This window comes from Paralichthys olivaceus, chromosome 10 (genome assembly GCF_024713975.1).
Source record: "Paralichthys olivaceus isolate ysfri-2021 chromosome 10, ASM2471397v2, whole genome shotgun sequence".
NCBI classification, from domain to species: Eukaryota; Metazoa; Chordata; class Actinopteri; order Pleuronectiformes; family Paralichthyidae; genus Paralichthys; species Paralichthys olivaceus.
The window spans coordinates 17,988,145-18,005,808 of NC_091102.1; the positions used below are offsets into that span (position 1 = coordinate 17,988,145).

Genomic DNA, 17,664 nt, shown 5'->3' on the forward strand with positions numbered 1-17,664 from the left:
GTCACCCAAGCTAACACAAAGCTCTCAAGATCACATGTAAATCTGGCTTTAATAGAATTAATAGAATAGGATGGCACTGGAATGCACTTGGCAGAAACAATGAAATATGTCAAACAAATGTAGAGGACCATTGCTAGTTTGTCGCTTACTTGACACCGTATGCCAAAATGATGAGTCCAATGAGAACGCCGATGGTTCCATCCAGGTACCAGACATCAGGATGCTGCCTGTAGACTTCAGCGCTGACCAGAATGGAAAATCCCATGACAGCTCCAACCATGGAGTTAAAGCCTGCAACACACAAAATGTGGAAAATATGAGCCCATTCCTGCTCTTTCAAAAGAACTAAGTTACAGACATGAGAGTGGTATGAATAATCTCACAGAAAAAATAGTTTTATTTCCAAATGGTGGCAGTAGTCCTTTAAACAGACCTGTAGCATGCAGGTAGCAAATGACGAACATTTGTGAAACCTCTTAAATATGAATGTCCATACAGACTTCTATAATTGTTGACTGTACTTGAGTTGCCCTGTATGTTCTTTCATAATTACATTTCTCCTTGTGTGAAAGCGTGTACTGTGCGTTATTGTCTCGCCTGCAGTAAGTGTACAGTCTTGAGGGAAATAAATCCTGGCTCTGAGAACAGCAACCTCAGGTTTACTGGATTGATGTGTTGTGCCTTCTGAAACCTGACTATTGCAGTGTGTGTTTGTGAATGTGAGAATGTGTATGCTGTGCTTTTGTTTACTTGTGTCTATGAGCAGCTAGTGATAACCAATTACTTCTTTCAATTCAGTTGTGTAAGCAACTCAAACCGTGGAACACACATACTCTCTTTTGGTTTTATTCTTTGATATACTGCTTTCTTTTTCACACCTGTTTTTATCTGTGTGAGGTTAGTGTATCCTAATCCTGCCCCTGACCTTTCACACCTAATTTCATTTGAATTTTAAATACTGTCTATGCTTTTACACCATATATATATATGTATACTGTATATATATATATATGATTTTCTGTTTTTTGCATATCTTTAGTTACTTCCTGTTTTATTTTGTTACCTACCCATGCCTCTTGTTTCAGACTACTTTACTTCCCTTCCGCCCCACTAATTGTTTACCCCGCCCTTATTAGTTTCACCTGTGTCTTGTTAGTTTGGGTACAAATACCATGTTCGTGTTGCCAGTGCTCATGTTAGCATGCCAGCAATTCCTATTGTGATCCTTTGCAAGACAGCAAACTTTGGTTTTTTTGTTTGTTCAGCTTTGTTTTTTGATCTGCCTTTATGCTCTGTGTTTTTGACCTTCTGTGCAACAAACCTATGTCTTGTTAAGACTGTTTTTGAACTTTCACCCTTGCACTTGACTCTTCCACGACACACTAGCATGTTGATCTGTCTGTATCATTCAGATCCTCTGAAACCTTTCTTCGGTGAAAATGAGAGGACATTAATAGGCAACACTTTTCTTTTTCAAAACCAACACAGTTGACTCCACTGAAAACTGATCCCATAAGCAAAGAGTGATGTACTCCTCAGTACTGCTCCAGATGAGCTGTGTGATGAATGACAGTGATCTGTGTGCTCTCTGTATGAGTGTGTAAGCGTGCATCTTACTATCAGTGAGAAGTGCCCGACTAGTCAGCACTCTCCCCAGCATGAACTTGATCACGGCCAGCAAAGTACAGGAGAACCCGCTCACTATGGACACACTGAAGAGGAAGTCATCCTGTAGAAAGACAGGAGGAGAGAAAGTGCATGAAATACACATGTCGAATTATAAGGAAGGAAGCAAAACAAAGAGCACAACAAAGCAAACAATCATTATCAGCAAGACTGAATGACCCACAAAGCTTTTGTCAGCTTCACCCATTAATAAAATATACAGGCTTGACTTGCTGTGTCAACACAAGGACATACAGATGATGATGCCTCAAAGTGCAGCGAGGGTGTAGTGTTGTCAGCTTAAGTCTTAAACAGGCTCAGCAAAAACCAACGCATGACCCAGAAGTTTCACCCTTTCACATTTAATTAGTGAAACAGTGGGGGAGGGAGACAGACATGGAGGAGAGAAGAAAGGAAAAAAAACATGTGCTATATAATTCAACCTCCAACCTTCCAACCAGTTTTAGTGTTCAGTAATTGGAAATCCTCCATTCTGCTGATAACCTGTATTTTTTCAATCTGAACTTCTCTTTGCAAAAAGCAACTGCACTTAAGTAGTTTTTATACCTAAACTTAAACAAATTGTGACCATTCCACAAACTTAACCACATGTTTATTATAGTTACCATAACAACAAAGGTCTGGGACACCGATTGCAGATCATATCCGAGGGTTGGGCCAACAATCAATTCTTTCTATTTTTGGAGGACTAGTTGGACTGTGTGGGTGAATGAAAAGTAGGTTGATATCTTAGCACCATATATGAAGAAAGCCAGAAAATGTCTCAAATCATGAATTGGTTATAAAGACAGTTGCCAATTAATCATATATCAATCAACAACATTAATAACTGACACAGTGTTGACACACACTTGATCTAAATTTATTGCATTTTAGTTCATTATTGATGACCTTGGAATCAGGTTTTTGGTGAAATCTGTTGTATTTTCCTTGTGACAACACAGCTGTCTGTACTGGAGTTTGTATTTGCACAAATAATATGATGTGCTGTTCAAATAGTAATGACGTGCCAGTGCAGCAGTGCAGTGATGTGCTCCAGCATGACTAAAGTGGATGTAAAAAAGCTTTTGCACGTCTGCCTGAAATAAACTTTTGTCTGCCAAGCATCTGCACATTCATTAAAAACTTGCACTCTGTATTTGTATTGTGAAGAAATGCATCAAACCACAGTTTGTAAAGCTGCTGCTGCTCAGATACTGAAAGCACACAAGTCAACAGGGCTTCAGTTATTTCTGCTTATATAAAAATATATTAAATCTAAATTTGATAGTGATATTACATCTAAGCTGAAATGTCTGAGATGTAAAATAATGTACTGTCCACTAATTTGCAGGGTTGTGTTTGTTAGGCTGTTTTATTTTCACAGTTGGGACATAAGCTGATATAACCATGCCTTTAATTTGATGTAATTTCTTCAACTACTCTCCAGTGTTTGTGCTGTTCGTTACCATTAGACCGAGAGTGGAAAGACAGGTTTCCCTCACAGGTGATCCCTCATTTACAATGTTTATTGAGGGAATCTCATTGACGTCAAGACCTGAGTTTAATCACTGTGTCACAGCATGTGTGTATCTGCTTGTAGCATCAGTACGTGTTGCCTCCTCTCACTCTCCAGCAGGCGAGGAGAGCCAATCTGAGTTCTCTGTGTTTTCATCAGCTACTGGATGCAGACAGCCTGCCATGAGAGCAGAAACCCAGGACGTGACCCGAATCAGGATTCCTGATTTTCTGCACTGCTCCGTCAACTCAATGAGATTTTACAGGCCAATATTTCAATGTATCGCAACACTTGACAGTCCACGCATTGTGCTGCAGTTTCAGTGAGGATGTTGGATTTACTCGAGATCAGTGAGATGAAATCAGAGAACGAAATGATTGCAGATTCTCCTGCTCGTCTTAAATATTCCACAGGGCTCTTTCTGTTCTGTAGAAGAGCTAAGCACATATGATAAATCATCTCTGACTGCTGTCTGATGAAGACCTCTGCCAACAGGTCTGTTGTAAAAGTCTGAAAATGACGAAGCAGATGAAAGATAGACATGTTAATGGGGGGAGACAAACAGGGTGAGCTTGTTGGGAGAGGTTAAGGAAAGAGTGATGAAAGAGAGCTGAGGGAAACAATGAAAGAGATGGGATGTGGAGGGAGAGTGAAAAAAAGAGAAACGAATGGACAAATGAGACAGAGTTTAAGAAAAAGCTAAACTTTAAACCACTGCCTCTACAAATTTGAGAAGCTGCCAGCGACAGTAATTCACATAAAAAGACAAGATCGCTCCTCAACACATAGATGATCAATTACATGTACTGGGTTATATGCCCAGGGATTATATATATAGGGATTTTTTAAGGTTTGTATTGTGTTACCAAGCAGAAGAACAGACCTGTGTTCTATCAAAAAAAAGATGAAGAGGTAGGTAGGACAGACAGCATTGGCAGGAAGCAATTGTAGTAACAAAGGAGAAGATGAGGGATAGGAATAGGTAGCAAGCTGCTGAAAGGAAGTCTGGGAATGTCAGTGAGACAGACAGTGGTAATAGGCTCTTGCTGGTGTCAGGAAGCTCCTCTGAGACCAACCACGCACAGTTTCTATTAACATAATGGCACTGGAGCATCAAACACAGTCTCTGGACGAGCTGCTGCCCCCCCTCTGCCTCTCCACTAGTTTCATTCTCACTCCGCTCTCTCTTTGGTTTGTGGTCAAAGGGGCTTCAATCAAAATGCAAACACACACTTAAAGAGAAGAGGGCCCACACTTAGTTTGTCCAGTATGATAATGAAACAATCTCACATGAAGCCTCCCCACATGCATTCCCCTAAATCTCCTTTATCCACATGAATGCTGGCACAGGCTTCTCCTCTTGATTTGTGTTGCAGTGGTTGTCTTTTCTGTCAAGACATGCTTCTGTGAGATGAAATTGTTATTATTTGGTGGCATCTTGTGGCAAGGATGTAGATAACCCGAACCCAGATTACAGATTTTACTTGATGGCCTGGCTTCACTGGTTAGTTAACTGGACAGATTGTGAGGGTTAAACATTTTAGAAGCCAAATAACGGGGTTCAAAGTAGAGAACTGGAAACAATGCGCTGGGCACTCCCCAAGCAGTGTGACGATGGAAGAGCTGGGCTGTGCCCCAGCAACAGAAGGAAGAGACTATTTTCATTTACTTAACACCTCGAGAGAGGTGTGTGTGTGTGTGTGTGTGTGTGTGTGTGTGTGTGTGTGGAGAAGAGGAAAAAAGGAAAACAAGTCAGGTGGAGGGAGACAAAAACTCTGACGTCTAAAAAGCAACGGCAGAGTGCTAAAAAAAGACACAGAGCTCACAAGGATAAATGCTGTATGTGTATGCCATGATTCAAACTAAGTGTGAAACTCAAGGTTATTGCTCATATTCATCTTTTTAATGTTTCTATATATGTGTGTATGTGGTGTGCGGGCTGCCGGGAACTCAAACACACCTGCATTGGTGTTTGTGTTTTATATGATTTCCTCCATTCAATTGGAACGACTGCTTTCTTTCTAGTGACTTTATTCAAAAAAGTTAGCAAATACAATAGCCACATTGACAACACGGTCTATAAATCAATCAATGGTATAGGTAGATGCAGCCCGTGCAGAGGATGATGACAAATCATACGTATGTCGTACTTGCGTCTTTTATTAGCTCCCCAATATGCCATGTGAAACCAAAATTAACCGAATCAAATGTACACAATGTCACAAACACATGAAGCTTGGTTCGGACCATGTTCTGGACTTTCAGGTGTGAAAATGCCCTCAGTCAGTCCCTCCACGACACACCACAACTCGCTCACCGAGGTATTGCTCAATATTTAGACAGTTCTTAAAATATCTCGGGCTGTTTCTGGAATCACTTAATAGTGCACTCTACAGTACTTATGGCTTTGAATTTTGAATGAGAAATGAATATATCATGTAGCGGCACCATGGAGCATCATGCTCATGGCATTTGCATTACTTTCCACTCACAATTAACCTATTTAATTACACTACAGTGTAAAACTGACTGTCCATTATTGTGTGTGTGTGTGTGTGTGTTCTTACCACTTCTGGGAGCATCCTGGTTGCCAGATTATGGATGGCCTTTCCAATGATGCACAAGGATGAGAGAACAAACACGACCCCAAGAACTACACATGCTCTGTAACAGACAGACAGGGCAAGTGTCAGGCGTTAGTTTGTTACACAAAGTTGAGCCAAGCAGCAACTTAAAGATTTTGACACGATCACAGTGAAACTTTCTCCCTCATTTGAATCAGTATCATTTTTCAATCTTAAAAAATTCCCAAAACGGCTCATACATAGAAACCTGATATAAAAGGAACTATATATGAGACTGTCAGTGGACTTTGGAAAAGCGGAAAACTCTGGGAGGATTTTGCTCTGCATCCATGAAATATTAAAGTAACGATTACAAAAAAAGAAAATTCACTGTTATTACCCCATCTTCACTCAGCTTGTAATAAAGCCGGTGTAACCTTGTGTGAGCATTGGTATAATCAGTTATACTGAAAAGGTTTCCCTACAATTGACTTAAGGATTTGAAGTTGGGTGAAAGAGGTGGTGCAGCACTGTCTCCTCACCAAAGGTTCTCGGTTGTAATCTCTGTGTGTAGTTTGCATGTTCTTCCCATGTCTGCATGTTTGTGTTTTTTTCCCAAAGATGCAGAGAATGGGTTTAGGTTAATTGGAGACTTTAAATTGTTTATAGCTCATATCATAGTGTGATATGCTGGCAACTTGTGCAGGATAGATAGAAAGTGCCCGGTTCAAATCTCGGTTCAGCTGAGGTCCTTCTGTGTCTGCATGTTCTCCCCCTGTCAGCATGGGTTTTCTCCAGATACTCTGGCTCCCTCCCAAAGTCCAAACACACGTAGATTGGGTATTAAATAAATTGGAGGTGATAAATTGACAATGGGTGTGAGTGTGAAGGTTTTTTATCCCTTGTTATACGCTGACAAGAGTGTACCTGACCTCTTGGCTACAGATCCTCTCGCAAAGGATAAGCAGTATCTATATATAAGATGGATGAATGGATGGTATGGCTACTCCCAGTCTGGGGGACTGTGTACTTCTGGAAAAAACTTTGCAGACTTCTGTCAGAATACATGAGGGTGTTTGTTTATGAATATGGGAAAGTAAGGTGAATGGTTCATGGGTGTGGGGCTACAAGTTGCTTTCATATGCACACTCTCTTGTTCTTATAGCAATGGAATAAGTTATGGATATTTAATCCTTGTCCTTTTCTCCATCATTTAAACTCTCTCTACCTCTGACACATCTGCTGAGCCCAAATTACAACATCCCTCTCTCATCTATCTCACCACAGAACAGAGACTCTGTTTCTTGACAAGTGCAGCGATGTGATGTTTCTCTCTTTCTTCCCCTGGTTCTGATCGTTTTAGTAAAACTCTTGAAATTCACTGGGAGAAAAAGGCAACTTTTTGGACTAAAATATGCTTCTCTTCTTGTTTGAAAAATCACTTTAATTTCGTTTTAACTGAGTTTTAGAAAGACAAATGAAATTGTTGTTGTTGTTCTGAAGTGCTAAAAGCATGCATGCATTAAGAAAAAAAGAACTGGGAGACCCCTGCAGACCACATAGTTAAAATTATAATGGGAAAAAGACATATCCCTTTACTTTCCACCCAACAACATCATATCTCTTCATCTGCTCGCCCCAACTTTCTCAAATGGGTGTAAATATCTCTCTGTCTCTTTTGCATCTACATCTGCTGAGTAATTTGTCTTCCTTTGTACTATAACTTAATACAATATCATTTGGTCTCATTACCTCCAGTGCACTGCACATGCACGTCGCTCTCACGCACAACACTGTGACAGGTAGACTAAATAGTGAAAGAGAAGTTCTCGCATGAAAGGGAGAACTGCATTGCGTGCCACTTGTGAGTATGTGCACAACTGCAGCTGAATCTATGAGGTCTGAGTGGGCAGTAAAACATTTGTGGACAATAATGTAAGTGTGCAAATAGCACAGTAAATGCACAGCCCTGCACACTGGTTTATTATGCAGTAATGGAGCAAAACACCAAGTTTTGGATAACTTATGATGTTAAGAGAAGTGTTTAAATATTTTGGTTCATTATGAAACTGTAGCGGGGCAAATTTAAATAAACTAGAAGGTTTCCACTCTCATGCAAACCTTCTAATTTTGACATCTACCAACCTCTGGTTTCTTTATGTTTTCAACAGATGAGTGATATGTGGGAGATTGATGACCTCAGTCCTTGTATGTATATATAACAATATATAATATAATCAACCTGACATTTAACGTAATATGTGTCTGCTTTTTTGTGTAAATACAGCACATGTGGATATTTGTGTGTGTGTGTGTGTGTTTGTGAAAGAGAGAGAGAGTCGGTGTGTGTTAATGGATGGTAGAGTGGCAGCTTGATCTTTCATCATCTGTGACACAAGCCGAGGTGCTGTAGTGAGTCGAATGAGGCTCTGAGCTACCTGACAGCCGCTTGATGAACTCTCCAAAGCTGCAGCCGGCCTGACAACTGATCGATGAAGCCGAGTGTTAAGCAGAGATGTACACTGACATAACAGTTACTCAGTTCAATTAGAAATTAATAAACAGACACGCTTGTTAACTTTCTTTCTGAGCTCCGGGTATTTGCCTTAAACAACTGAAAAGACTAAAGACTAAATCGACAGGGCTTGGTAAATAACTTGAAGTGTATAAATGCCAGTAACACATCCAGCATTTCTTGATATGAAAACATAAAGTGAAATTAAGTCACCATCATCAAAACAACAATTGAGGGAATTGAACGATGCACACTCCTCCAGGAGAGTCCTCACATCTATTTATCATCAACACCTGCAGCAGATGCGACATTCACATCATTATCAATTTAATCAACCCTTGTTGTTTCATGGTCTTTGAAAAAAAGATTTGGACCTTGAATCATTTTGTAGGCAAAACATACAAGAAGTAACTGATAGATTGGTGAAGAGAAAAATACAAACTGTGAAAATCAGAACTTTCCCATTAAAGCAGATTTGGTTTCCTAGTTTCACTTTTGTTTCCTGCCCTATTTCCCCTTTCTTCTTGGGTGTTGTTTGTTCCCCTTTGGTCCTTGTGTGTCTGGCTGTACATGGCTTCCTGCTACCTCCTCCAACTCACCTTAACACCTGAGCTGCTTTGCCTCAATCTACTCTTAGAAACTGAAGCAACGATTAAAAACGTGTTTACCCCTTAAGACAGCCACTGTCTCTGCATTCTGAGGTTTGGTATTCTCCTTCTGCCCTAGTTTGCAGCCTGTTCTCCCAGTGTTAAGGTTCACCTGCCTCCCTACCTGCCTCCGTTTGGATCCCATTGTTTTATATGAAACACCTTAAAACCTCATCCTGTCTTTGCTTCCTGGTTTGCACTCATAGTCCAGTCAGTCCCGAACCTTAACAGATTCATCATTAACCTCATTAACATTCATCAAGTTCAGTGCTGTGTTCTGTACTCACATGTACTCTCTGTGTGCAGAGTGCACTGCTGCTGCATTGCTGTAGCGCCAGAGGACAATGAATGATGACATGACGTCCAGTGAGGCATCGAACTACAAAAGAAGAAGAAATCAAGTAACTAAGGGGAAAAGAGGGAAGCTAAAAGCATCACAGTAAGTTAACATCTTTGCATAGAAGGAACACGACTTTTTTTCAATAACACTCAATATGGTTTTGAAAATGTCCTATCTTTATCAAGAGCATGGTCTTTTAGCGAGAGAGCGAGACTTACTGATTTGACCCAGATTTTGGAATGCTTTCACTCAAAACCTGTGCCTGCCATAAAATAGTCTCTGCTTGTGCTTAGATTTGCTCTGCTTGTGCTCAAACTGTGGGCTTGCACTCAGATATTTTGTTGACAGATTTCCTATGCTCCAGCTTCAGCCCTCGATTTCTTTTGTGCTTGTCAATATTCGCCAAACGACACATGAAATCACTTTACACAATTCACTGTGGGCGCATTGGCTTTACTTTTTTTAGGGTCCCATATACTAGGTGGTTACTCCTCCATGGCTAAATCCACACACTTAGCTACCACGCCCACAATGGAGGGACAATTCCTAAAAGAAATATCAACACATTCTGCTCTCAAAATGAAAGACCAAGCTCTTGAATAAAGAAATGGAAATAAATACATAATTGCTGCTTAAAAAGTACATTTAACAGTATCTTTGCTCAAAGAGAACAAAATAAAAAAAAAAAAACAGCCTTATCATTATCTTCATCATCACATAATGTACCCGTAAAAGCCAATTTTTAACATTATTGTACAAAGATACCTATGAGTTGCTGTGATCACACCCCTCTGCACTGTATTATTGCTACTTTATTAAAACCAACATAAACAGCCAAGCACTTTCTAATTAAAATCTGCTCTTTAATAAAGAGATAGCTTGCACTGCAGATTACAGTTCATTATTTTTCAATCACGTTATGCTAATCACATTTTTCTCACTAGCCCTGGGTGTGGATGATTTTCTCTTATTATTTCTTTAACACTCTCAAGTCACTTCCTGAAAGAGGTGGTGAAAGGCTTTATTTTGGTAAAGGGCAGCAAATCTCTTTAGGAAACACAAACAGCAGTTTGACATTCAACCTGAGCTCTACGCACAATCTCTGCCCTGTTACCTTGGAGACAAAGAGACCAATAACACTTTGGATAGTGGAATTCATTAATAAATCACCGGGACCCAAGTTATGACTAATTGATCAATGGAAATGGAGGGAAGAAAGAAGGTGGAACTCACGGCAAATCCAAAGGCTGACGCGCTGTGTCTCATGAATGATACAGCTGTAGAGAGACACAGAGAGAGAGATCTGTTAGTTATAACAGTAACTGATGAGAAACAACATGACATATATACAAAGGAAGGTTTGACAATATATTGTGTAGAGAAAACAGTTTCTGCGAGTATGGTTATCAAGATACAGTAATATAGATTTGAGTATTTTTTAACAGATGAAAATAGTATTGAATAGTATAATAGTGTGTGTTTGTATGTGTGTATATGTGTGTGTATGTGTGTATATACTGTATATATATATAACACATGCTTATAAAGGAAGACAGTTAAACTCTCAAACAGTGTACAGGTAGGAGATCTTCCCCCATTCATTCTTCATTGTTCAAAGCCCAAAGACATGCAAGTCCAATATTCACTCGCTGTAGCTCTAATTTGGTCTCCACCAACTAATGAAGACACTGTCAGGCTCTGCAGCTGCTACCTAAACACTATATTTTAACTTTCTCTTTTTAAATAGCTGCCTATTGCATCCGTAAACAACAAGGCTGATTACAGTGGTGAACCACGATGTTGTTGCAGCCAGTTAAACCAAAATATTGAGGGATGAGTTTAAATAATACTCTGTGGAGCTGAGGAAAACTGCAGAAGAGTTGTGTGATAATTCTCAATCACAGCACCTTACAAATTAGACAGTCATTGATACATCTTACAAATATTGGTGCTTCTTTAATTCTGTATGTTTCTTCATCACATTCACATTTTCGTTTGCATTGAGGTTTTAGATGTTGTTGTTCTATACAGACTAAAAGGCTTGATTATTTTTTAGCTAAATAAGCTCAGGCCCATAAAAAACAGCATCTAACTGAGTGATAGTCCAGATGGAATTATATTACTTTATGAATTATATTACTGTATGAATTATAGCACAATTATGGCATTTTGTAGAGGTTTGGTTTGTTATACAATTAAAACGTTCAGTAACAACCATCTGAAGGCTCCAGTGACGCTGGCTGGATGCACAGTGGTTACATGAACGGGGTAAACGGGGACTGTACATTTGTAGCAGAGCAGTCCTCTGTCCCACCCGCTATTTTGCCCTTCTGTCCGTCCTTGTGTTTCTCTCTTTTTGTCTCTCTTTCTCTCTCTCTCACCCCCATGTTTTCAGGAAAGAGTCTCGGGGGACACCATATCGGCAGTTAAATCACCATAGTAACAGGAGATTTGAGGGCAAGCTGGAACTTGGTTTGAAATAAACCGAGCTTTCATCGCCCCGCTCGTTCTTTGTCTTTGTCATCTCAATCTTTTTCTCCTGATGTCCCTTTTCTCTGCGACTGACAGATTCAAAATTCATTTGACACGGATCTCTTTCTTTCTTCCCGTCTCACTGTCTCTCACCACATCCTTGGGAGTCAGACTTATTGGCTGCTTTGTCTTAATTTATTCTGGTAACACTTTTCTATGTGACAGTGCCAGAAACTGAGTGACACAGCATTTTGCCGGGTACTGATGAATACTTAATAAATGCACACTGGAAACACACACACATATGCTGTCTCTGTGTCTTTAACTCTGACACCGTCACCCAGAGTCTCCCTCTCTTCTCTAACCCTCTCGATTGTCTTTTCTCTCACGTACGAGCTCGCTCTCTGTCTCCCACACACAGAGTCTCTGGAGAACTCTGACCCATCTGGACTGTCCAGAAACGGAACCAAGAGGAGAGCGTGGTTGATGTCATATATACTCAAGAACCAGATACAGGCAAATCAAAACAGGGTGCCGCCTCTCACTCTTCTGCATGTCATGTCATGATGCTTTAGCCTATTTTCTTCTGTCCATTTTTGTCAAATTAAGCTGTAAGAGGCTCGTAAGCTTGTCAGATTTGCAAATATTTAATAACGAAGCCATATCGGGTCGCATTCTGCTTTGTGCATATAACAAACCTCAATAGTCATGCTTTACTTGCACAGGCATCAATTCTTTGGCTTGAGACCATTAGATTGGTGAAGATCTCTTCTTTCTGGATGACTATAGTGCAGTGGCTGAATTCAGTTGGTAGAACCCTGAAGCTGTACCACCGCTGCTGCACAAAGAGAATTCCCCTGTTTATTCAAAGTTCAGTGAAGCTCGACTCAGTAAAAAAAAAAAGATTCCCCAACTGTTGTTGCTGTTGTCGTAAACAACAAAGTCATGTAACGTTGGGTCCCAGCTGCCATAGCTACAGAGTGCTGGTCGCCTGTTTATCCAAAGGTTATTAATATTGAACATATTGTGTGTCAAGATCGCAGCAAATTCAACACTGCACTTCCTTCAACCCTTAACAATGCACATGCCAAGTGTGATGACGACAAAATGGTTCACATACACATGTGTTCCACATACACACAGACAGAGATCTTTGAAATTGAAAGAACATACATGATAAACCACAGATAACATAAAGCTGCAGACAAATCTTTTAATGCTTATTGCTCAAGGACACCCTTCTCCAGGATTTCCCATTTGCTACAGGAGCCAAGCCAATATACTGTTTGAAAAAATGACGGTATATAATCTTTGAAGTTTAGCAGTATTTCCTCCCCACATTTCTTTCTTCCTTCAACCCCACATGCTCTGTGTGTAACATGCAGTAACATGGTAGGTTGTGACCTGTGATAATTGGCTCGTAGATGCATAAAGCCTCTGTGTGTGACCGTCTACATTCCAGGAGAGGCTCTGATTCATAAGAGTTCAGAGACGAAACCCGCTGCCTGAGAAGCACTGACCCGTAAACTGTTGTGGGTTTAACCTAGTTTTGTAGGTTTCATCAGATAAACTGTGATATCACTTCTCAAGCACACATAGGATTCCAAATCTTCTGTGCTATGTAATCAATAATTTATCTGCATCTCTGGATTCAGAAGCAATGAAGTGACTCAGCTAGAATGTTAATCAACACTTTACTCAGTGAAGCAGTTTGTGCACACACACATGTTCACAGCTAGACATACAGTACTTATATTCAAACATAGCTGTGTGTGTGTGTGTGTGAGAGTTCAGTGCCATAGAGAACAGATGTCCCCTCTCTCTGTCTGTCATCGAGATACTCATTTAGGAAGCAGTTATTTCTCCTCTGCTACATCACCACCTTGGGCGTGTTTCTACTTTCATTCACATCATGTCTCCCCCAACTTTAGCATGTCATAAAAAAGAACCTAAGTATAGTTTTTTATACACAAGGTCATCAAGCCAAAGATTCTTCTCTCGAAAATATACGTTTCGGGCAGTTCGCTCTCAGCAAATCGATGCCTCTCACAGGGAGAGGAGACATTATTCTGAGCAACATCCTTTGGGTTGTTAGTTAATCAGGGAGGCAAGTGTGCATGACCGCTACTAACAAGACGAGTGGAAAAAAGAGGGAAGGAAGCGGAGGAGAAGGAGGTGTAAGTCGAGTGGGAGGGGAGGAAAAGGGAAAAAAACCCAAGGATCTGGAGGAAATGTAAAGGAATTACAGGGATCAGGAAAAGCAGGCATGGCCCACTTATCCACTGTGAAGGTTCTAGAAGGCTTCAGTGATGTTGTAATTTTTCATAATGGCCCCATCTTCTCCAAGGGGCAGCACAAAATAATTAAATATATCCGTATGATACTTCTGGCCACTTTATCATGCCATCCTTTCAGTCGCTAGTGGCAATCCTTGAAGGGGGCAATACATGCACAGCATCTGATCCTCTCAGGTTTGTAAAAGTGTGTTCCCATTAATCGATGACATTATCCAAGTCAGCTTATTCACAGCAAACTAATAAAAACAAAGTTTAATCCCAGCAGGGAATGAAAATAAGTTTTGTTATTTACCTCTGTTTACACCATCTCACCCTGCTGGCTTTTTAGCGAAAGTTGTAAAACAACCGCAGATATGGGTAAAGACGTGGAGCTGCATAATGTCAATAGGTACAGAGGAGGAAAGAAATGGATGCAGTGTGAAGATCAATGGGGTTGAGGGAGGAGAAGAGGAAGATGAGATGGTGCACGAAGAGCAAAAGCACAAGAAACACTCAGTCCCATACATCGTACATAAGTGTTTTCAAACAGCTGTCAGTTCTCTGCCTTTGTTTCACTTCTTTATCCACTATGAGAAAGCATAACAATAATCCTAACCTAATCAAATGATCTTGCCGTTCGGCCGTCACACACAAGTGGCCGTGAAGTTCCCTTTTGTCTGTTTCTGTGCTATTCCTTTCTTCTTCACGTTCCCCACAGTCCACTCTGATGTTCTGCCAACAGCGACACAGCTCACCATTTAGCCGAAGCAATGACTCTGACTTGGCAGCAGTTAAATCCTAATTAGCAGTGAGTTATGTAAGAGCCTGGGCCAGAGCCAACACTTAACACCAAGGCTCTCTCTCCTCTGTCTGTCTCCACCAAACTTCTGGCCGAAGATAGATCGAGCAGCATAAGAGTTAAATATAGATTATAAGAATTAAGTGTTTGAGATAAGAGCTTTGAGTGTAAAGTCAACGAAACATCTTGCATGAAGAACATACCAAATGCTGTCCAAACTTACTCAATAAAGAAATCTGTCAAAACATAATTCTTCTGACACATATTAGCATTCAACTGAGTCCAACCTTTTCTCTTAGTTTGTCTTAGTTGAAAAATGTGGCTGTTATAGATATACCTGGTTCTAGGCTTCGTTATTTAATTAATTGCTGTATTTTACATTTAATTATTTCATTAATTTAAAAAAAAGGATTGTTTGAAGAATGAGAAAACAGAACAAACTGCCCAACAAGCACATTTTCTTTCCAGGTCTATCAACCTCTCTGAGGAGAAATTGAAGAGCCTCCGGTCTAATGGTCACAGGTACTCTGGGGTTTTACTCAACAATCGAACACAGCTGCCAGCCATATACAGGAGGTCATGTTAGCCCTGGTGCAAGCAAACTGACAAAGATAAGTGTGGCTCTTTCACAAAAATCAAACCCTTTTCTCTTGTTTTTAACTGAATGATATTCTATATTTATGTACTTGAGTCATGTTAATTGTTGATACCTTATTCCTACACTATGTTTTAATCAGTGACCTGAATTTTTATAGCTAAGCTAAAGTCTAGATGTTGAAATATTCCAGAGGGGCTGTATGCGAGACCACAATTGTCAGTTGCTCCAGACAGAAGAAAAATAAGGATGTAAATGAGGTGTCATACACGTAGAGTAAACTGGGAAAACAACAAGATTCGAGAACTTTTGATGATATGTGCTGTAAACAAAATACGTTTCCACAGCAGAACTTATTCATCATGTCCTGCCTCCTGGTAGCTCTACACATACACAGCCCTCGCCTGAATGTCCCACACATTTTTCTGTTGTTATGAACATGAAGCTCTATTCTTACCTACGTCATGAGGAAAAGAGAAACTGTGCCATCTTTGCATATTAAACCCAGTGAATTAAAAACTGTGTGTGCCTCTCAGCCCAGGACCCTAAAACTACATTTAGCAGTTAAAAAAGCAAATTTTCCTTGACTTAATATCTCATTATTATTAGTGACTATAGTGCAATAATGATACCGACTGTGATGGCACTGAACATATACATGTGTTAAATCTCTCTATTCACACTGGACTCATATTTGAGTCTTTGTCCAGCTATGTGCGGACAGGCACAGTAACACTGCCTCCTGTTCCATCATCCATCAAACCACCTCTGCTGCTGACTGCATGAAAACAGTCCATATCGAATTAGCAGAATCATTTGCAGCCAAACAGGAATGTAATTATGTCCCCTTCTCTGTTCCTCAAGGGCACAAGCTCAACTCTTGGATTCAAAACTCAATTACATCACAAGGAGCAAAGTAATCATGGGGGAGAATAGGGTTTTGGGAGGTGGGAGATGAAGGAAGAGGCAGACAGGGCAGCAGATGGACAGACGACTGAAGGAGAGACGGAGAGGTAGTGTGGGAGAGAGAGCAGCTGAAAAGACAGAGAGAGAAGGAAGCCTCAGCTTCAAGTCTAATCGAGGTGACTCATCTGTGTTAGTGCTCGAAAAAAAATCTCCCAATAGACACATTTATTGAAGCTGAGGAAAACCACTTAACCATCCCAAGATGAGGGAAGGGATTCAAAGTGATTGAAGCACAGTTGTGTGGTTCACGAGCAGCTCATTTCATTCTTGCACTGTGCGGTGTTACATTATATGTGATGAGAAGGGACGAACAGCAAAGGCAGGTGAGTAAAAGGCCGGAGAGAAGAGTGAGAGAGCTGGATGGAGATGAAGGGAAGGGAGGAGGTTTAGAGAGAGTTATGGGGGGAGGGCGGACAATGAGGAGGAATTATGCATCATTAAAAGTGGACTGGCAAATAAACAGGGTTTGTATTTAAATGCCTGTCTACAGCAGGGTTGCAACGGAAAATAACAACCCTGTTCCATTATTCAAGGTGGGTTTTAATGGGTTGAGGCAGAATCTCAATTTCAACCAAAACTTCAGCTTTCACTCACTGACAATTTGGTCCAAACATGTACCAGGTGACATTGTGCAGCTTTTTTGCAGGTTTTGTCAGTAAAATGACTCATACTGAAGATTAAAACTGCTGAAGGGAATCGGCTGCAGATAGCAATCAATCATGTTTTATTTATTTACTTTCCATACGTGTTTACGTAAAAAAAATATTTTCTACAGTTTGTACTGGCTCTGTCAGTTATCTACTGCTCCTCTCTGTGTCTCTATCATTCCCGCTGGGCAGTGCCAACCAAATCAAGCAGGTCGCGCCATCTCAGGCTCTTCATACAGTTTAAACATGTCCATTTGTGTGTGTGAGTGCATGTGCAAGAAAAAGAGAGAGGGAGTGACCTGTCTCCATATGAGCTGAATTATGAATGAATACGCTCCTATAAAAAAAGATTTTACTCATTTAAGAAAAGTCATTATTACCTTTTTACCATCATATCAGCTATACAATTCAGTTATAGAAATTGTAGTGACCAACTTGGTCTTGACAAACGTGATCACTGTAAGAGATTTTCACTGTGTTAGAAAAACTAATGTGTTGACAATTTAGTTAGTTGTCTTTTAATGAATAAACTGTAAAGTAACTGTAGTTTGTTAAATAGAACACAATCAGTGCACTAATACTATCACACAGCATAAATCTTTTGTAGTGTTTATCTTATCTGTGATCAGGGCAACTGCCTGAATAAATCTGTGAGAGAA

The 17,664-nt window shown here is 40.3% G+C and overlaps 1 protein-coding gene across 1 annotated transcript in view; it reads right to left on the reverse strand.

Moving 5' to 3' along the window:
* The window catches only part of tmem163a (transmembrane protein 163a), a 55,687-nt gene that overhangs the window by 3,939 nt on the left and 34,084 nt on the right, over positions 1-17,664 (reverse strand). Inside the window, exons 3-7 of the mRNA XM_020089837.2 lie at positions 10,484-10,527; positions 9,198-9,289; positions 5,752-5,848; positions 1,618-1,729; positions 150-291 (exon numbers count right to left, since the gene is read on the reverse strand). Of these exons, the coding sequence (XP_019945396.1) occupies positions 150-291; positions 1,618-1,729; positions 5,752-5,848; positions 9,198-9,289; positions 10,484-10,527 (487 nt within the window). The remainder of the gene's footprint in view (positions 1-149; positions 292-1,617; positions 1,730-5,751; positions 5,849-9,197; positions 9,290-10,483; positions 10,528-17,664) is intronic.